Here is a 22254-nt window from a genome sequence, read left to right as displayed (position 1 = left end):
AAGACAAAGGATGCACCTTCATCTTGGGCTACTTGTGTCCCCCATGTATTGTATGTATTTACATTTTCCCATTTGAGGGTATATATGTCAAACCTATGTATGTATTTCCAAATAAAGAGTATTATATTTTTATACATTGGTGTTTTGAGCCCTCTCCATAGCCACTAAGCCAGTAAGGTTACCGTCGCCATGGTAGCTTTGGGTCTCACGAAGACCCGAAGCTACTTCGGGTTAACCCATTCATTACAATGTGCTGTCAGCACATTGTAATGTATGAGTAGTAAAATCCCCATATACTGCCATACTGTAGTATGGCAGTATATGATAGGATCGTACAGACACCCTAGGGTTAAAGTACCCTAGGGAGTCTGAAAAATAGTTAAAATACAAAATAAAAAAAAAAGTTAAAATCAAAAAATTATAATAAAAAAAACTAAAAATTCAAATCACCCCCCTTTCCCTAGAATGGATATAAATATAAATAAACAGTAAAAATCATAAACACATTTAGGTATTGCCGCGTCCGAAAATGCCCGATCTATCAAAATATGATAACGGTTTTTCACTGCGTTTAACCCCGTAACGGAAAATCGCGCCCAAAGTCGTAAATGGCACTTTTTTGCCATTTAAAAAAAATTTAAAATTCTATAAAAAGTGATCAAAAGGTCGTACAGTCCTAAAAATGATAACATTGTAAACGTCATCAAAATCCGCAAAAAAACGACACCACCCACAGCTCCGTACACCAAAGTATGAAAAAGTTATTAGCGCCAGAAGATGGCAAAATCCCCCAAAAAAATTTTGTACAGGAGTTTTTAATTTTTTTAAATGTATGAAAACATTATAAAACCTATACAAATTTGGTATCCCTGTAATCGTACCGACCCAAAGAATAAAGTAGACATGTCATTTGGGGTGCACAGTGAAATCCGTAAAATCCAAGCCCACAAGAATACGCCACAAATGCGTTTTTTTAACAATTTCACTGCATTTGGAATTTTTTTCCCGCTTCCCAGTACACGGCATGGAATATTAAATACAACCATTTTGAAGTGTAATTTGTTACGCAGAAAATAAGCCATCACACAGCTCTGTACATGGAAAAATAAAAAAGTTACAGATTTTTGAATGTGGGGAGTGAAAAATGAAAACGCAAAATCGAAAAAGGGCCGCGGCGTTAAAGTCTTCTTCTCAAGTTGAGCAGTTAGTAGTTCTTCTACTGCCACTTTTTACATTTAAATAATATTAAAAGTGACGTTTTATTATCATTGTCTGTCCGGATATGGGTATTTTCTGCGCCTTCTCTCTTTATCCTTACTATGGAAAGCTTGTTACAGGCCCTTAGAAGACATCCAAACATACAATTAACTATAGTTAATGATCACAAACTCTGCACAAGCCTTCAAACATATAGTGGCACTCTTAGAGGAAGTCAGAGGCAATGAATGTGTCGGCCCCCCAACATGTGGTAAAAACACTGAAGAACTCTACCCCTTTTAAAGGGGTTGTGTCACCATAACAAATGGCTGTAATTGGGTCCAATGCATTGTGACAAGTACTTTCACCATTTACACTTATTACAAAATCTGCAGCCTTACTGAGATAACTCCTTTTGTCCTGGTTGCTGGCGTCCTCTAGTGGTAGCTGTGTCCCGTCATGAGCTACAGCTGATCTGGCCGAGTCTGCGCACAAGGAGTCAGCAGCTGCTCTGCACTACAGATCCCTCCACGGGCTCACAGCTCCTCCCACACTGAGAGATCAGCTGACACGCTGCAGCCAATAGGAAGTGAGAGAGGAGGAGGGGCAGAGATTGTGCTGTGATGGCCACTGCTTACCAGCTCCACAGGAGCCTACAGTAGCAGATACAAGGTAACTGAAGCCAGACATGGCTATCTGCTGCACAGAGGAGTCCTCCCCTAACAAAGATCATAGCAATATGGCAGCCCTCTCCTCCCTCCACCTTTAGTCAGGTCACACAGGAGGCTGCAGAGATAACACAAGTAACAGGCTGAGCTCTGACCTCTCCTGATGCAGTCCTCCTCCTGTACTCTCCACCATTCACTGTCCCTCCATGTTACACTGCTGTCCTGCAGTCCTCCTGTACTCTCCACCATTCACTGTCCCTCCATGTTACACTGCTGTCCTGCAGTCCTCCTCCTGTACTCTCCACCATTCACTGTTCTTCCATGTTACACTGCTGTCCTGCAGTCGTCCTCCTGTACTCTCCACCATTCACTGTCCCTCCATGTTACCCTGCTCTCCTGCAGTCCTCCTGTACTCTCCACCATTCACTGTCCCTCCATGTTACACTGCTGTCCTGCAGTCCTCCTCCTGTACTCTCCACCATTCACTGTCCCTCCATGTTACACTGCTGTCCTGCAGTCGTCCTCCTGTACTCTCCACCATTCACTGTCCCTCCATGTTACCCTGCTCTCCTGCAGTCCTCCTGTACTCTCCACCATTCACTGTCCCTCCATGTTACACTGCTGTCCTGCAGTCCTCCTGTACTCTCCACCATTCACTGTCCCTCCATGTTACACTGCTGTCCTGCAGTCCTCCTCCTGTACTCTCCACCATTCACTGTTCTTCCATGTTACACTGCTGTCCTGCAGTCGTCCTCCTGTACTCTCCACCATTCACTGTCCCTCCATGTTACCCTGCTCTCCTGCAGTCCTCCTGTACTCTCCACCATTCACTGTCCCTCCATGTTACACTGCTGTCCTGCAGTCCTCCTCCTGTACTCTCCACCATTCACTGTCCCTCCATGCTACCCTGCTGTCCTGCAGTCCTCCTGTACTCTCCACCATTCACTGTCCCTCCATGTTACACTGCTGTCCTGCAGTCCTCCTCCTGTACTCTCCACCATGCACTGTCCCTCCATGCTACCCTGCTCTCCTGCAAAGGGCCCCCTGTCCCTGACTAGCAGGAAAGTCTCTAAAGATCAGTTACATGTGAGAAGCTGTCACCTATTTATCTATCCAAGTCCTATTATCTATCACCTGTCATCTTTCTATCCATCTCATATCTATCTATCTCATAAATATCTATCTAGTGATTTAGTTGCAAAACAATGTATTCTCACAGTATCATGTTAGGTCACGCGGGCAGTAAAGTGTAAATATGTCGGAGGTCTAGAACAATGGAGGGACAGCAAACTCCATGCGTATCCTCACTTCGAAGTGACTTCCTCAGGGGTAAGTGTCACTTTGGAGTGACAATACACGTGGGGTTTGCCTCCCCTGAACCCACCTAGACTTCCGCCATGCATGTCAGCCTGACCGACCATGATGCTGTGAGAATACATAGTACATGTGTACTATGTGCAGTGTCCTGTGTAGTGTGCAGGGGGCGCCAGATTCAGGATTTCTGGCGCACGTTCTTCATGAATCTGGTGCCCCCTGCACTGCTTTGACAGACTGCACCAACTTTTTTTGGTGCACTTTTAACATGGGGCATATGACACATTTCTATTGGACTTCTATTGGATCAGTAAATGCAGGGACTATTTGAGCACAGCAGGTGGAAGGAGACTCTGAAGGCTGTGCAATAACTGCCGCTGTCAGTGCTGTGCATGTGCCTGGCTAGGCCCCTCCCACATCTGCTTCTGTGTGGAGCAGAATAGAGGCTGAACAAGCATCATAATAACAAATAGAAAGGAATCTTTAATTCCAGGTAACCATTACAAATAGATTTTTGAAATATTTTAACCTCTTTGACAGCTTTTTGCAGTCAATTGTTTCGTGGCATAACCCCTTTAAGTGGCAGAACCATTCACTAACATACTTAGGGATACAAGTAACAGCTAATCCGAAAGACCTTTTTAGAGAAAATTACATTAGTCCTGAATAAGGTCAACACACAATTATCGTCAATGGTACTTCCATACATATCCTGGATGGGGAGAAAGAACCTATTAAAGACCTTTATTGTGCCAAAATTCTTATCTCTCCTTCAGATGCTCCCTATAGCCATACCTAATGGGTTTTTCCATAGAGTCAAAGCACTATTCATATCATTCCTTTGGAATGGGAAAAAGGCAAGACTGGCATACGATAAGCTTAAAAGTCTTAAAATTCACGGGGGGATGGGACTACCAGACATACTCACCTACCACAGAGCCATAAATCTCAAAAGATGGGTTCAATTGTTAAACTCTGCATGCTCACATCTGGGCTGTGAATTGGAATTAGCCTCGCTAAATCATACCTCTATAGCAAAACTATGGTTAATAGATACTCCAGAACCATGTCACAATCTCCTCACTAGGAGCGGAAGCAAGAATAATATATAAGCAGGAACTCTGATGCTGGTATGATACCTGTCATTAGCAGGTTATATGATCAAAACTACTACGTATTCTTAGATAGCAATACTTGCTATAAAGGAGGAAATTGGGTCCAGGGGTACAATTTTGTCCATATTGTGAACCTTTAAATGTACATTTACATTTTTAACAGTTCAAAATTTGTCATTGTACATTGTCCAGATAATTGTTAATTGTATATATGTCTATGATACTGTTTTCATGCCTATATTCACCGCTGTTGTGTAAATCTGCCTGACTGTAAAATAGACTGCATTAAAGAGAACCCGTCAGGCAAAATAACCCCCCTAAACTAAATATATTTTCATAAACTGCCATTAGAAAGCATTGTCTCTATCCCTTCATTGTCCCTCTACATGCCTGTAAACCTAAGCAATGAGGTCCTAAAGCTGTATGCAAATGACCTGTGAAATGTCCAATGAAGCATTAGCATATTCAGCTGTCCAGCTTATTCATGAGTGGGAGGCACAGCCACACCCCCCAGTGCTTGACAGCCTGTATAATGATGTGAGGCTGTATAATGATGTGCTTCCTGGTGTTGGTGCCCCCTACAGCCTGTGTGTGTGTGTGCGCGTATAGGAGAGATACAACAGCTCCAGGCTGCATCCATGTTATAGCAGAACATGTCAATCACTTGTGTAGCTGATGTCTGTGTACCACACATGTTATAGCAGAACATGTCAGGCACTTGTGGAGCTGATGTCTGTGTCTCTGTGTATTTGGAGGATGCAGCATGTCAGCAGATGCAGCACACACACTAGCAATACTTTACTATACATTATACACAGACCTGAGCAGGCGGAGGAGAGGGGAGGGGTAACACGCATGACATCACTGCCCCTGACCATTTGACCAGCCTCATTTACATAATAAAGAAATTATGATTTTACAATGATTAATGTATGAATTGACTAGTTAAAGGCTGGGATGGGATCCTTGTGAGCTGCTCCAACAGGTAGTAGTGACAGGACTAGTGGATGAGACCTGATGACAGGTGTCCTTTAACCCCTTAACGCTCTGCGCCGTAGCTCTACGGCGCAGAGGTTTAAGGGATGTATGAAGAGGGCTCACGGGCTGAGTCCTCTTCATACAGAGGTGGGGGTTTTTGCATTTTGCACAAAACCCCCACCGCTAATAACCGCGGTCGGTGCTTGCACCGATCGCGGCTATTAACCCTCTAAACGCCACCGGCAAAGTCGCCGGCGGCGTTTAAAAGACGGCAGCGCAGGTGCCGCCATATTTTTTTTCCGATCGCCACGCCCCCGAACGTCATCTGGGGGCGGCGATCGGTTACCATGGTAGCCTCGGGTCTTCTTTTGACACGAGGCTACATGGCTTATGAAGGTTCGTTACAATGAGCAAGTGGCTCATTGTAATGTATGACCTGCAAAAATGCCATATATTGCAATACTGTAGTATTGCAGTATATGGTAGGAGCGATCTGACCATCTAGGGTTAATGTACCCTAGATGGTCTAAAAAATAGTGAAGAAAAAAAAAGAAAAAAAAAAGTTAAAAAAATAAAAAAAATTAATAAAATATTAAAAGTTCAAATCACCCCCCTTTCCCTAGAACGGATATAAAACATAACAAACAGTAAAAATCACAGACATATTAGGTATCGCCGCGTCCCAAAATGCCCGATCTATCAAAATATAAAAACGGTTACGGCCGGCGGTGACCTCCGAGGCGGGAAATGGCGCCCAAATGTCCGAAATGCGACTTTTACACCTTTTTACATAACATAAAAAATGAAATAAAAAATGATCAAAATGTCGCACAGACCTCAAAATGGTAGCAATGAAAACGTCGCCTCATGCGTAAGTGGCCCTGGTTCATCATGCTAAATTTTTATGGTAAATTTTTTCTTTAAGACGCTGTAGGAGCCACATCTTTTGAAAGCTGCACATGGGCTGGGGTCCTGGATTCAAATCCCAGGTCAACATCTGCAAAGAGTTTGTATCTTCTCTCCGTGTTTGTGTAGGCTTCCTCCATGTCCTCCGGTTTCCTCCGACACTCAGAAAAAAAAACATACTGGAAGGCTGATTAGATTGTGAGCCCCACTGGGGACAGGGACTGATTTGGCAAGCTTTGTACAGCGCTGCGTAATCTGTGTGCGCTATGTAAAGAAAGGAATTATTATTGAACCTATTTGTGTAAGGTCATGTCAAGATTACTGGAAAGGACTTTGAATAATCCACTGTATGTTTGTATAAAGTATCTACTGTATATTTTTACTATATTGATTATATGTATATTGTAATACATGATGTGCATGTTTAGAATTTTATAAGAAACTTTAATGTATGATTTACTTATTTTTATATGTAACATGAAAATTTGAGGGGCTGGACTTGTTTGGTCATGTGACTGCCATTTTTTGTACATATGTCTGTCTCAGTTGCTTACCAGTTGGCTTACAAAAGGCTCTAAATGAGACCAGCGTTGCTGTTGTTTATTATGGTTTAAAAGAGGATCACAATTCTTCACCACAATTGCTTTGGAGTGCTGCCTACTTGATAGTGACAATGACGTAGATGTATACATATGAGATAGATATAAGAAGTATAGACAGATATGAAATAGATAGATATATAATGGATAACTAGACAGATGATAGGTAGATAGAAAGATGATTGATAGAGAGTAATAGATAGATTCATTGATAATAGACATACATATGCAACTCCCCTGACAATACAGTGACAAGGGGGTAGTTGCGAACAGTGCCCTCTCCAGGTTAGGAGCTATCTGAGGGAGTCGCGAACCCTCCAGTAAGGTTCCAGGTCTGGACATCAGGTGTTAGCAGCGGTGGACCCCGCCTGTACAGCAAGGGTTAAAGTTATGTGAATCCAATTGTATTCCTTTATGTACACTGGAGTGTGATTGGGGAGTGAGCCAGCACCTGACCAGGGTTTAACAAAACCCCTGGGCAGGGAGAGGCTAAGGCTCTTGAGTTCCAGAAACCTCTTAGAGCACAAGGTCTTGGAATCTAGCTCTCTTACAGAGCACACCTCTTTTACCACTAGCTCTCCCTAGAGAGTACAGGTCTGTCATCAGAGACAGTGACCAGAGACACCTCCAGTACAGACACTTAACCAACCCAGGATAAAGCTGCAGCTTCCAGTATTGGACACGGCTACATCCCAGCCTGAATCTACTACCAGGCTGGTGAATCTATTCCACTCTCCATGACCACTCTAATAATCCAGAATATCCAACAATCCGGCATCTGTAAAAAGGCCGTTTGGTCCGTTGCCTGCAGTTGTTCTAATAAATAACCGTGAGTTATTTTGCACCACATTGCCTCATTCTGTTCCCTGGATACGGCTGTCACCACCAAGGGCTTACCATCCATTACCCAGTGATACATATTACAGACACTAAGGGGTTGCCCTAGGGAGAACCAGTACATCAGCCTCTCCCTCTATATTTCTTGCACACACCACTTGCTGGAGATCTGCCAGGCTGTAGGACAGCCCTCCGGTCCCCATACCAAGCACCGTGACATCAGCGTGCCTAGGCCGCAACCGCCAGCCACTCTGGTATTCTGGGCCCCGGCTGCCTCCAGGCCCCAAGAAAAGGCTAGGCCCCGGTGGGGGATGTTGCACATACATACATAGAAAGATATGCCATATGTAGATGAATAAGGGATAATTAGATAGGAGTCAGATAATGGATCTATATTGGATGGATAGATAGACACTCGCATGTTGCTGACCTCTGGATGTTTTTCTGCTACTCAGGAACAGGTGTCCCTTTGCAGGACAGCAGGGTAGTAGAGAGGGCTATTCAATATTCAGGACTTAAAGGAGGAGGGCTGCAGGACATGTGTGAGATGAGGGGAAGGTCAAGGCTCAGCTCCTTTACATCTTTTGACTATGTAGTCTCCTGACTAATGGTGGATACATGGTGGAGGGAAGGGCAGCTATACTGCAATATGATAGAGGTAGAGATAGGGGCAGACTGTGATGTAGTTAGCTAAAATGTGCCCCTATTAGCCCTGGTGGAGACTGGTGTAGTGCAGAACACAGCCTGCACTTGGCTACACAGCTCATCATTCGGCCCCTCCCCCTCTCAGTTCTGATTGGCTACACATTGTCAGCTGGTCTCCTTCAGTTTGAGGCTGCAAATCTGCAGTTAGAGCAGTGAACTGAGGAGCAGAAACTGAGTCCTATCGCGCAGACTAGGCCAGGACAGAAGGAAGGCACGTCGGACACAGCTACCAGCAGGGGGAGCCAGTAGGCAGTTCACAACAGGATAACTCAGTAAGGGTACATATTTTTTAATAAATGTAAATGGTGAAATTATTGTTTACAATGCACTGAGCTGAAGTGTGTCCATGTGCTTTTGTGGCACAACCCCTTTAACTGTGAATGATTGAATGACAGTTGATTATTTTTTTTTCCATTTTTTACCTCAGTCAACAGAACTGTCCCTGGTTCCACTGGGTTTACGACAGTTTAAATAACGGCTTAAGGGCACAATGGAGGTGGCCATTGAACCAGAATGCCATAACCCAGCCCTGATATAATATGATATATATATCATGTATATAGGCAAGTTATAATCCAGTTATTTTTCTTGTTTGCTTCTTAGGTGAATACATTGTTATGACTACGCACTTCCACCTTAAGCGTAAAATTGGATACTTTGTCATTCAAACATATCTCCCATGTATAATGACAGTAATTTTGTCCCAAGTGTCATTTTGGCTGAACAGGGAGTCTGTCCCAGCTAGGACTGTGTTTGGTGAGTAAGGAACATATATTGAATATGGCTTGTATTTGAAAATTAGAATTAGGTATAGAATGTATAAAAATGGCCATATGTTACCCGTACCTAACCATTTTTATACAGGCAGCATACGGCAACATTAATTTCAATGGGCAATACGGCCATCAATCTAAATGGCCATATTGTCCACCACTGTGAGCGAGGCATAAAAAAATAAAGAGCATGTCTTATTTTCTCCAGTATTTCCATTCTGTATTACCATTGATGTCTATGGGATTGTTTAAAATAGCATGTATTATCAGCAGAAAATAAGTCACCAACATACCTTGCATACCAAAAGTTGTTAAAAATGTCTTCACGTGCAGAAGCATTGAACTCTCCTTAAAGATTTGTTATTGGAAGTATAGAGAAGTAGAAAAACCCTTTTATTCCTTCTCGACTAAATGTTACGTAAGATGCAGAGGCAGGTAATGTTCTGCCATTTGCCAAACTGAGACTCTTTTCTCAGACTACACAGAAACAGAACTGTGTTTTGCCACTGCCCCAGAGTCCAGTGACTGCTGTTGTAAACCTAGTCCAAAGACACAAGTGACGCTACAATAATTTTACTAGGTTTGTATTTCTTGTCTTTTCCTTTAGGGGTCACAACTGTTTTGACAATGACCACGTTAAGTATTAGTGCACGAAACTCTCTGCCCAAGGTTGCTTATGCCACTGCAATGGATTGGTTTATGGCAGTGTGCTATGCCTTTGTCTTCTCAGCACTAATTGAATTTGCTACAGTCAATTACTTCACTAAAAGAGGATGGGCCTGGGATGGAAAAAGGGTTCAGGAAGGTCAGGCATTTAAGGTGAGTTATGACGTGTTACTTCATTATGTGTTATTCTTAGTTTTTTCCCTATCCTTTCAGGACTTCTGTATCTGTATTCACCCAATAATTCCTGCCCTTTGTACTTAAAATCAGGAGACAAGAGGTATTTAATATTAATTAAATGCTTAAAAATAAACCTAATCAAAACATTCTAAAGATTTGTCAAAATTAGCACTGCACATGCAATACGATAGATTTGGTATATCTTGCTAGAAGATGGACCCTTGTCAATAACTGATGCAGTGAAAGCTCAAGGCTAACTTCACACTAAAAAAACAAGCACACTCCAGTACCATACCTCCCAACTTTTGGGTGAGAGAAAGAGGGACAAAAAGCCCATCCCCCTTTTTCTAAACCACGCCCATTGCCACACCCACAAGCATAGTATAACATTGATCTTGATGGTCCCCACATAGAACAATGCCCCTTACTTTGCCGCCCCCCCCCCAGCAGCCTTCACTGTCCCCCAGAAGCCTCCTCCTGTCCCCCAGTAGCCTCCTCCTGTCCCCCAGCAGCCTTCACTGTCCCCCAGTAGCCTCCTCCTGTCCCCCAGTAGCCTCCTCCTGTCCCCCAGCAGCCTTCACTGTCCCCCAGTAGCCTCCTCCTGTCCCCCAGTAGCCTCCTCCTGTCCCCCAGAAGCCTCCTCTTGTCCCCCAGCAGCCTTCACTGTCCCGCAGTAGCCTCCTCCTGTCCCACAGTAGCCTCCTCCTGTCCCCCAGCAGCCTTCACTGTCCCTCAGTAGCCTCCTCCTGTCCGCCAGCAGCCTTCACTGTCCCCCAGTAGCCTCCTCCTGTCCCCCAGCAGCCTTCACTGTCCCGCAGTAGCCTCCTCCTGTCCCGCAGTAGCCTCCTCCTGTCCCCCAGTAGCCTCCTCCTGTCCCCCAGCAGCCTTCACTGTCCCCCAGTAGCCTCCTCCTGTCCCCCAGCAGCCTTCACTGTCCCGCAGTAGCCTCCTCCTGTCCCCCAGTAGCCTCCTCCTGTCCCCCAGTAGCCTCCTCCTGTCCCCCAGTAGCCTCCTCCTGTCCCCTAGCAGCCTTCACTGTCCCCCACTAGCCTCCTCCTGTCCCCCACTAGCCTCCTCCTGTACCCCAGTACTACCTTCACTGTCCCCCAGCAGCCTTCACCTGTGTCCTCCAGCTCTCCCTGTCCTGTATCCTCCTCCTGGCCCCCTCTTCCTGTGGCCCCCTGTCCCCTCAGGTTCTTACCTCTCCTGGTCCCAGTCATTCAGTCTTCTCCCAGGCTCCGACTTGACTCGCGGAGGGGGCGGGGTCAGCCGGGGGCGGAGCTACCACCTCACATGACATCATGTGAGAAGGTAGCAGGGGCTGGTCCCGCCTCCTCCTGGCTCCGATGCTTCCGCTGCTCTGCAGCTCTTATCTACGGGGCCAGGAGGAGGCGGGGGAGAGGAAGGGAAGCCGTGACATTCTCCCAACCGCCCGTGACGCGGGTACAGAGCCCAAAAAACGGGACTGTCGCGTCAAAAACGGGACGGTTGGGAGGTATGTCCAGTACTGAATCTATCCTATTAGACGAATCCAGTTTACCATGCCTCCTCTTTTGGACACTTTAAAAAGGGGTCTAGTGAGGCACAATAAGCTTTTAACCCCTTAAGGACGGAGGGTTTTCCGGCTCATTTCTCGCTTTCCAACTTCAAAAATCCATAACTTTTTAATTTTTCCGTGTACAGACCTGTGTGAGGGCTTATTTTGTGCGTAACAAATTTTACTTTCCCGTAATGTTATTTATTTTAACATGCCGTGTACTGTGAAGCTGAAAAAAAATTCCAAATGTGGAAAAATTGAAAAAAAACCGCACGTGCGTCACGTTCTTGTGGGCTCAGTTTTTACGACTTTCACTCTTCGCTCCAAATAATACACCTACTTTATTCTTTGGTTCGGTGCGATCGCGGTGATACCAAATTTATACAGGTTTTATTGTGTTTTAATACATTTTCAAAAATTAAACGAATGTGTACAAAAAAGAAAAAAAATTTTTTGCCATCTTCTGACGCTAATAACTTTTTCATACTTTGGCGCACAGAGATGTGTGAGGGGTCATTTTTTGCGAAATGAGGCGACGTTTTCATTGCTACCATTTTGAGGTCTGTGCGACATTTTGATCATTTTTTATTTCATTTTTTATGTTATGTAAAAAGGTGTAAAAGTCGCATTTCGGACATTTGGGCGCCATTTCCCGCCTCGGAGGTCACCGCCGGCCGTAACCGTTTTTATATTTTGATAGATCGGGCATTTTGGGACGCGGTGATACCTAATGTGTTTGTGATTTTTACTGTTTATTATGTTTTATATCCGTTCTAGGGAAAGGGGGGTGATTTGAACTTTTAATATTTTATTAATTTTTTTTATTTTTTAAACTTTTTTTTTAATTTTTTTTTTCACTATCTTTTAGACCATCTAGGGTACATTAACCCTAGATGGTCAGATCGTTCCTACCATATACTGCAATACTTCTGTATTGCAATATATGGCATTTTTGCAGCACATTCATTACAATGAGCCACTGGCTCATTGTAACGAATCTGCAGCTGCCAGATAGCCTCGTGTCAAAAGAAGACACGAGGCTACCATGGCAACCGATCGCCGCCCCCCGATGACGTTCGGGGGCGTGGCGATCGGAAAAAAGATGGCGGCGCCCACGCGCCGCCGTCTTTTAAACGCCGCTGGCGGCTTTGCCAGCGGCGTTGAAGGGGTTAATAGCCGCGATCGGTGCAAGCACCGACCGCGGTTATTAGCGGTGGGGGTTTTGTGCAATATGCAAAAACCCCCACCTTTGTATGAAGAGGACTCAGCCCGTGAGCCCTCTTCATACATCCCTTATACCTCTGCGCCGTAGAGCTACGGCGCAGAGCGTTAAGGGGTTAAAAACCTTTATAATCAAGCACCTCTCTCCTCAGCTTTCCCTACACTTGTATATAACAAATAATCCACACAGACACAAACTGCAGCCCCCCTCCCCCCATCACCTCACACAAGGAAGTGGCAGGCGACAATCTCCAAGTCTACAAGCTGTGCCCTCATGTGCTGTGCTGGAGTGATAGATAGATAGATAGATATGAGATAGATATGAGATAGATAGATAGATAGATAGATATGAGATAGATAGATAGATAGATATGAGATAGATAGATAGATATGAGATAGATAGATATGAGATAGATAGATATGAGATAGATAGATAGATAGATATGAGATAGATAGATAGATAGATATGAGATAGATAGATAGATAGATATGAGATAGATATACATATAGATATACAGATAGATATTAGATAGGATTGTGATGAAGTGACAGGGGGCAGGTCCCGCCTCCATCTTGCTGATTGTAGGTTTTTTGAGAGCTGGAAACCTGGTTGTTATGGGCCAAAATAGGTACTAAATGAGGACAGAGAGGCAAAATATTTTGAGGAATAATTCCCAGGGACACCTGGAGCAGAATTATGTATTTTAGTTTTTTTTTTGTTCAGAATGACGGTTACACTTTAAATTTGCCATCGATGGAGTAGTCTCATTTTGGTTCAGATTTCTGAAGAATCCCAAAGAGTAAGGATATGACTACATGGTTGGACTAAATTTTCTACCACAGAAATTTCATCCACTGGTGCAGTACAATACACCAGGTTAGCTATGGACATACCCTCAATATTCCTCACTGTATGGTTTAAAATCGCCTTATGCTTTAGCAGCCTTTGGGGTGTAGAGGAGATGACAGACCTTTTAGAGAAAGAGTGCACGGCCTAAAAAACAAAAACTTATTTATCACAGGGCCAATATGGTCATTTAAGCAGTACCTTATTGCTCCCTGTTCTGTCAAAGACTTTCAATGGTATTGGGGTCCTCAGGACAATGATTCAATTAAAGAAAGAGCAGATGGTTGGATTCTGATTCTAGCTTCTCTCAAGGGTAACAGGAACAAGGAGCCCAGAGAAGGAGGTAGAGTAGGGCCAATGACAATCTGATCCTGTTTGCACCTTCTCACTGCAGGTTACCTGCATACCTGGAAGAATGTCCTGCATGCCCACAGAGAGGTCTGTGAGAGTAACCTAGGTTTGCCACAACTGATTTAAACCGTGAATGAAACATCAGAACTCCTTAATCCTTACAGACAAAAAATAGAGTGAACACATCTAGCCAGTGCCTAGATGTTCCTAGGTGTAATGGTACATAATGGGGTCAGACAAGAAAAACATATAGGGTGGCATTAATATGCGAGCAGGGTGGCGCTGTAAGTGTGCTTAACCCCTGAAGAACCAAGCTTATTTTAGGAAACAGCACGATTTTTCAAATCTGCATGTGTCACGAGATGCAGTTGGACCGCTTTATCATACCGAGTTTATTTTCAGGCGTTTTTTTTTCATGACATGTTGTCCTTCACATTAATGCTATATTTTAGTTAAAATATATTGCACTTCTTTAGGGAGAATGGAAATTTGATGAAAATTTTGAAAATATTTCCAATTTTTCTGCTTTCTAAATGTTATACTCATCATACAGTTAGTCTTACCAACCAAATTGGTTGCTAACTTCCTTTAACCATATGTCTGCTTTATTTATTTGTTAATTTTTTTATTAGAATGTTAGGAGTTAGGATTTTTAAGTAAATTTCAGACTCAATATTTTCATCTTCAGTTCATCTTCATTAGGGTTTTTAAAGCTCTATTTAATAGAAACTCCTAACAAATCACCCCAACTTTAAAACTACACCCCTCAAACTATTTAGAACAGATTTGTTAAGCTTGTTAACCCTTGAAACATCTCAAGAGAATTAAAAAAAAAAGGTTCTAGTTTGAATTTTTACATTTTGGCAGTAAAATTATTATTTAGTCGTAAAATTAACTCATTTATGTAGGCTAAAATGAGAAAACACATCACAGATTTTGATGTTCAGTTTCTTACAAGTATGGCTATAACCCTCATTTTAATGCAAACTACTATAGCAGTGGTGGCGAACCTATGGCACGGGTGCCAGAGGTGGCACTCTGAGCCATTTCTGTGGGCACTCAGACCATCACTCCAGGATAGATTTCACCATGTAGAACCAAATCCTGCAGTCCCAGGCAACTTAAGAGATACTGTTTGTAACTGTGGGAAAAGTGAGAGGCTTTTGACAGAACTGCAATGTCTTTGGAGGTCCTCCTGCTGGACCCACCATTCTCCTTCTACAAAGAGATCCCAGAGAGAAGCTACAATGAGAGTCTGCATTTGCCCTTCTTTCAACTGTATTGGTGGCCTCAGGGGGTTGATACGATTGAAAATTGCGGAAGAACAGGTAGCAATAAGTTACTGCTTAAAATGCCATGTTGGCACTTCGCGGTAAATAAGTGGATTTTAGTTGTAGCTTGGGCACTTGGTCTGTAAAAGGTTCGCCATCACTGTACTATAGGGTTCTACAGCAGAGCACAGAACGGAAGGAGGCATTAAACTTTTATAGATTTTGATGACGAAGTGTAATTATTTATTTGAAAAGTTCCTGGGCTATGAGAAAGGTGACCCCCCCCCCCATAAATGATCCCATTGTGGAAACTGCACCACCCAGGGAATTTATCTACGTTGATATTGAGCTTTTTACTACTACAGATGATTTATAGAAAGTATTAACATTGGCTTGTGCAAGTGAAAATCTTTTTCCAAAAACTTTAAGAAGGGGTTAAAGTAAAGGCACCTTATAGTTCGTTACCCAGTCTCTCCTGAATGCAGTAATATCCCACATGTGATCACAAACTGCTGTATGAGTGCACTGGCTTGAAAGGGAAGGAGCGTCTATTTTAGGAGCAGATTTTTGCTGGAACAGATTTCAGGTACTATGTCCCATTTGCTGAAACCCTAAGATAGTAGGGCAGTAAAGAGTGGACCCATTTTAAAAACTAGACCCCTCAAGACTTGCAGTAACACTATATGTGGGGGTGCAATACCCCGTTGTTTAACCTTTATTATCTTTTTGGGGGGGAGGGTTGCAAAAAAAAAAAAACTATTCTGTATTTAATATTTATGAGGTTTTTTTGTGTTTTATACACCAAATAGCATAGATAACATGTTACTTATGTTCTATGGGTCATTACGGTTATGGTGATATCCCATTTATATCACTTTTTTATGTTTGACTTGTTCTACACAATAAAAACTAATTTGGGGAGAAAAATCCCTTGAATTTGCATTGCCATCTACTAAGCGGCGTAATATATTTATTTTGTTGTTTTAGCTGTTTTAGGGCTTATTTTTAAATGTCACTTTTTGATCACCTTTTATGGTGTTTTTTTTTTTGGTTGGATGCACAAAAATTATAATTTTTTTCTGTGTCTTTTTTAAGGCGTCCACCATACTGAACCAGTAATAGTTTTTTTTATTGCATGGGTTGTTGTGGATGTGGCGATACCTAATATGTGCTGTTTATGTGGTGAATTTCACATTTTGTGTTTGGGATTTTTACACTATTTGGGGCATTTATGGGACTTTTATTATGTATTAAACTTTTTTTTACACTTTTTTTTGTCCCTTGATCACTTGTTCAAATTAATACATTTCCATACTATTATAGCAGTCAGCCTGTGCAAATGCAGAGGCTGACATCTGCACTGCTGGGTCTGAACCAGCAGGAAATCATGTAAGGCATGTAAGGTTCTTCATCGATCCTCAGGGCTGCCATAGAGACAATCGGCACCCCCATACTCAGCGCGGGGGGGGGGGGGGCGAGACACCGGGAAGAGGTGGGAGCCCCTTTGGCTTCTGTGGTCATGTTTGACTGCAGTGCACGTACGATCCACGTGACATTGGGTTCTCTTTTTGGCCACAAAACTAGTCGGAAAAAGAGAAGCGCCATGAATGCGCCATGAATGTCATGACTGTCGGAAAAGCGTCAATATTGGGTGCCGCCTCTTCATGCATACGGGTTAAGAGGCACAGCAAGGGAAAAAAAATTAATTAAATGTTTTCAATACAAAAGAACAGGCAAATGTAAAGATGCAAATAAGGTACCACAACAACAGTACTGTGTACCACACGTCACCGAGCATACAACATGAAAAAAAGGTAAGGGGGAAATAAAGGATGTAGGGAAGTGAGGGGTAGGGCTGTGAAGTCGGAAATCGTGGAGTCGGTGACCATTTTGATGCAGTAAGAGTCGTGATAACATGGACTCCAAAAATATATGAAATTGATACTGGATTGATCAAACCTTATGTGCTAAATATCTTTTTATAAGAATTTGGGAAAATAATGAAATGTTCTTTAAATGTCTGTTCTATTCCTGATCTAAGGATGTGGGGAAGTTTTATTGGTCCGACAGCCACATTCTCATACCATTGCTGGGCCTTTGTAGCATTAAGTCAGAGCGGTAGGCGATGTTCAAGAAAAGGGTGGCGAGATTCTTCCACCAGCTCTTGAGACTCAGGAGCCTGGACAGGTACTGCCTATATCGGGGCCTGAGGAGGAAACTCGAGCATCTCGTCTCAACTGAAAGTAGTAGTCGTGTGGCCATCTCCAGAGTGAAATCTTTGCATAAGAGTTGTCATTATTATAGATACGGGTCTTTGGTTTCTGAGAGGGATTACTGGAAATACCGCTCACCTGACACTTTAAGAAACTGCAAGATGTCAGTAAGTGGTAAAGTTGTCACAAGATTGATTGACATGGGATCCCTGAAAAGGTCTACCTCAGGCATTCTGGAGGTAGTCAGATCCTTCTACTCACTCCTCTTGGGCAGGAAGGATCTAGATTGGGATGTGATGTCAGCTTTCCTGACTGAAACTGTCCTTGAGCCAGGAGTAGACCCCTCTCTTGATGTTTTGACAGAAATGATCAGGGAAGAGGAAGTCAGTGATTGAAGGGCTCTCCATCAAGAAATAGCCAGGTCCAGATGGCTTAACATCAGTTTTATAAGACCTTTAAGGACGCCCTAGTTCCCTTCTTTTTTTTTTTTTTTATAAATTTTTTATTTTTAAAAATCAATACAAAATACAAAGTAGGTATATATACCTTCAAAGACAGTGTCATTACATTAGCATTTCCAATTCATCAAAACATTTATCATTGTACCAATTTAACGCCCATCCCTCCCACCCCTGGCGGCTGACAACTAACCTAGACCCCAAAAAAGCGTATAGCATTATTCAGGATGGTATTTGCAGGTTGGAGTTATTTAAACCATTAATCAAATAGTAGGCGCTTCAAACATTATTATTCTCTGGGTCGATTGAGCCACAAATCCCTCATCCTATCTCTTTTTGCACCACTTTCACACTTTTCCTGTTTCTCTGCATAAAAGAGAGTGTCCACTCTATCTGCCCAGACCTTCACCATGGGTGCTTTTGTATCTTTCTAATGGTTCAGGATTACCAATCTTGCCAGAAATAGGCCTTTTAATATAGATCAAATGCAACTCAGTGCGCCAAGAATACCAATTTTTGAGCCCAAAATGCTGACCTGTAGATTCGAGGGAATACTACAGTTAAATACTACTTGCAAACTATCAAGTACACCTGTCCAATAGCGATGTAGCTTTGGACATCTCCACAACATATGTACAAGATCGGCGTCTATCAGACTGCACCTTGGGCACTTTTCTTCATTTGTTTTCCAAAAATAATTTAATCGTTTTGGGGTCATATGCACCCTGTGCACAACAAAAATCTGGGAGAAAATATGGGACATGTTCTTAATCGTATTCTTGGTCATACGCAGTGAGTCCACCCACTCCTCTATTGACAAGTCTGTTACATCTTTTTGCCACTTTTTATAGCATTCAATTGCAGGGAGTTGATTTTCGTTTTTAATCATATTTTTAGGCCTCTACTATTTTGGGGAGCAAAAATGTCCTTCAGGGGATGCTCTTCTTGTATCAACTCCTTATCTGTGAATCTAACACTGAAGGCGTACCTAAGTTGTGCATAAAAAAACAATCACCAATCCCTAGACCAAAATCTAAAACCATTCTTTCAAAGGTTTTTATACCCCCTTGATATAACGCCTGGTGCACAGAATTTTGAGGACTCCGTACATAACAGGGTCCATTTTGAAAATCCCCACAGTGGCGTTATATTTAGACAACCCTTAACCCCTTTTACATTTTTAATACTATCCCAAACCCACTGCATTAAAGCAAAAATTGAATAGCCAACTTTTTGATCAAATTTTACAAAAACCCCAGTTTCTAATAAACTCCATATATCATAACCAAGTAAACACCCATATTTCTTTTTTAAGATATATTCTACCATTTCCTTATCACTATCTATAATGTTTTGCCATTCGTTCAATCACACAGCTAACCGCACTTTACAAAGCTGTGAGTTCGCAAAGCATACAGGGACCAAAATTAAAGTGAAAGCTTTAATACAACAGGTGTTCAGAATATTTAATCTGTTCATGCTCTGAGTCCCATATATCGGAATACCCGGGGTGTCAGCTTTAACATCCGACCGTAGGTGTCTAAGCTGTCAAATGCCGCGGTCAGTGTGACCTCCAGATTTAACTTGCCTGATGGGTCTCTCCTCCACGACCGACCTCCATCTCAGACTCAGAATCCAAGGAGGTTTTGGAGAACTCTGCCCACGGTAACAGGACATCATGACAGTCATCCTGACGGGCGAATACAAAATGATGAAGGTAACAGCCCAGAGTTTGGTTAACTCTCTCTACCTGTCCATTTGATTACGGATGGTACGCAGAGGAAGCTGGTTACATAGAGATCGCCAGAAGCGGGAGACAAACTGGACTCCTCAGCCCGAGACAATGTGCAGCGGAAGTCCATGAAGCCGAAAGATGTGGGTAAAGAATAGGCTGGTAAGGCGTGGAGCTGACAGCAGACCTGGCAGCTGAATAAAATGGAACATCTTGGAGAACCGGTCAGTTACCACCCAAATTATGGTATTCCCAGAGGAAGATGGAAGATCTGTGACAAAGTCCATGGCCACGTAAGACTACGGGCAGCTGGGTATTGGCAACGGCAATAGGAGACCAGCAGGTTTGAGATGAGATGGCACAGGAGGTGCAAGAACCCACAAAGTCCTGTAAGTCTTTGACCTGGTCAGGCCACCAATAGAAATGGAAAATGAGGGCTACTGAGCGCTGCACCCCAGGGTACCCAGCCACATGAAAGCAATGTCCCCAAGACAATATCTTTTTCGTAGGGAAGGTCAGACATAAGTTTTGCCAGGAAGAAGCTGCCGCAGATCCATTGGAGCAGCAAGAACCAGTCTTTCCTAAGGAATCACATGCCGCGGAGCTGCTTCTTCTCCAATAACATCAGAGGCACAAGAGAGTTCATCAGCCTCGACATTCTTTTCAGCAGGATGGAAGTGGATCAGGAAATTGAAACGTGAAAAGAAGAGAGACCAGCGAGTCTGTCGAGGGTTGAGACTCTGAGCAGTTTGGAGGTACAGGAGGCTCTAGATTGCCAGCTACCTACAAAAGATAGCGCCATTCTTCCATGGCAAGTTTAATAGCCAGAAGTTCACGATCCTCTCATCAGCAGAGAAGGTCTTGGAGAAAAACCCACAAGTGAGAGTTTGGCCTTTGGGCCCTTTCTGGGTGAGAATGGTCTGAGTTGGAATGGTCTCTCCGTGTCAGACCGAGTAAGAAAGCCAGACTTAGAAATGCATCTTAAAGTGTCGGAGACGAGAGCGTAGGATCAGTGTTAGTCAATGCCACAATGGGAGACATGAGATGTTTTTCACCGTGACTTTATTGAGGCCGCGGTAGTTGATACACGGACGGAGGGAGGCATCCTTCTTGGCCACGAAGCAGAACCCATCATCGGCAGGAGAAGAGGATTTGCGGATGAACCTCTTCTGCAGATTCTCTTTGATATAGGACAAAATAGCCGCAGTCTCGGGTATGGAGAGTGGGTAGACCCAACCTTAATCGGGAGATGTGCCCGGTAACAGCTCTCTAGGACAATCGTAGGGTTGGTGCACTGGCAGAGTCTTAGCTTGTTTCTCTGAGAAGACATCAGCAAAGATATATAAACAGCGGGAAGGCCCACCATCAGCTTGGCAGACTCAGAAGAAGAGGTGGCAGACACTGGACGGAGAGCCACGAAGCAACAAGACTGGCATTCAGGACCCCAGCGAAGAACCTCCCCAGTCTGCCACTTGAAGAGAGGTGCGTGTTGCTGTAACTACGGAAGTCCCAATAGAACGGAGTACATGGACCAGGGAAGGACATAGAAAGACAAGTCTCTCCTTATGCAAGGCACTAACTTGCAAGTATAGTGGTTCAGTGCGATACAGGGCCGAGCAGCTTCTCAAGACAAACCAAAGGAAAACAATGCCGGGAGACCAGAGCAGCATCCACGAAATTGCCTGCAGAGCCGAAGTCCAGGAAAGCCAAGGCTTGAACTGGATCACTGGTTCCAAAACTGAGCATAACAAGAACATGCAGGTATGAAGAAGCTTTATTCTCACCTAGGGACGTGTCTCCCAAGAACCCTAGGTGCGTGTTTCCTGGATGCCAAAGACGAGCAGGGCAAGTCTACAGAAAGTGTTCTGGACTGGCATTGTCTTGTCTGCTCTTGGGGAGTCAGCTGTGTTTTATCCACCTGCATGAGTTCCTCGGAAGCAGACACGGAGGAAGATAGAGGCACTCAGGCACTCGAGGCACTCAGAGAACTGGATGTCTAATGATCTTGGATGTCTAAAGATTTTGAAAAACCTGAGCGAGGCGAGGAATGTATCAAGTCCTGACTGGGGTTGGATCAAGATGTTGCTCTTCGAGGCACTCAGAGAACTGGATGTCTAATGATCTGATTAGCTAAGAAGATAAGCCCACTCAGGGAAGACGGCAGGTCCCATGCAGACAAGGCATCGTTGATCTCTACGGAAAGTCCTTTTTCATAGGTAGCGACCAAAGCGTCTTCATTCCAGTTTAGCTCAGCAGCCAGGGTACAGAACTGAACCCCATAGTCACCAACAGAAGAGTCCCCTTGATGCAGGTTTTGCAGTGGAAGATGCCTGTGCAGGTTCCTCAAAGACAGACCAGAATTCAGTGAGGAACGCAGTGAGAGTGGCTGTGACTGGATCCCAGAGGGGAGTCGCACAGGCCCGGGCTTCCTCAGAAAGAAGGATGATCACAAAAGCCACCTTATCCCGTTCTGTGGTGAACTGGGAAAGCATTAGTTCAATATGTAAGGAGTATGTGGGGACTGGAGAGAGGCACGGGTGTGACAAGCATGCCTGTCTTGATTCTGCCTCCCTTACCAACCTCTCTAATGGTTATGTTTGGACTTTAGATATATTGGAGTAAAGTTTTCTTTTTTGTTAGGTTATTTTCAGTCCTCATTTATAATACAGGCAGTCCCCGGGTTACATAC

General features: G+C 43.6%; 1 protein-coding gene across 2 annotated transcripts in view; it reads left to right on the top strand.

Annotated features, from left to right (window-relative positions):
• GABRA3 (gamma-aminobutyric acid type A receptor subunit alpha3) overlaps positions 1 to 22254 on the top strand; it is a 231767-nt gene that overhangs the window by 171395 nt on the left and 38118 nt on the right. For both annotated transcript variants that reach the window (XM_072124878.1, XM_072124877.1), the window contains exons 8-9: positions 8923 to 9075; positions 9700 to 9911. In XM_072124878.1, the coding sequence (XP_071980979.1) occupies positions 8923 to 9075; positions 9700 to 9911 (365 nt within the window). The remainder of the gene's footprint in view (positions 1 to 8922; positions 9076 to 9699; positions 9912 to 22254) is intronic.

The sequence above is a fragment of the Engystomops pustulosus genome, chromosome 9 (genome assembly GCF_040894005.1).
Source record: "Engystomops pustulosus chromosome 9, aEngPut4.maternal, whole genome shotgun sequence".
Taxonomy (NCBI): domain Eukaryota; kingdom Metazoa; phylum Chordata; class Amphibia; order Anura; family Leptodactylidae; genus Engystomops; species Engystomops pustulosus.
The sequence above is the reverse complement of the archived record's forward strand: the minus strand, read 5'-3'. Positions and strand labels throughout refer to the sequence as shown.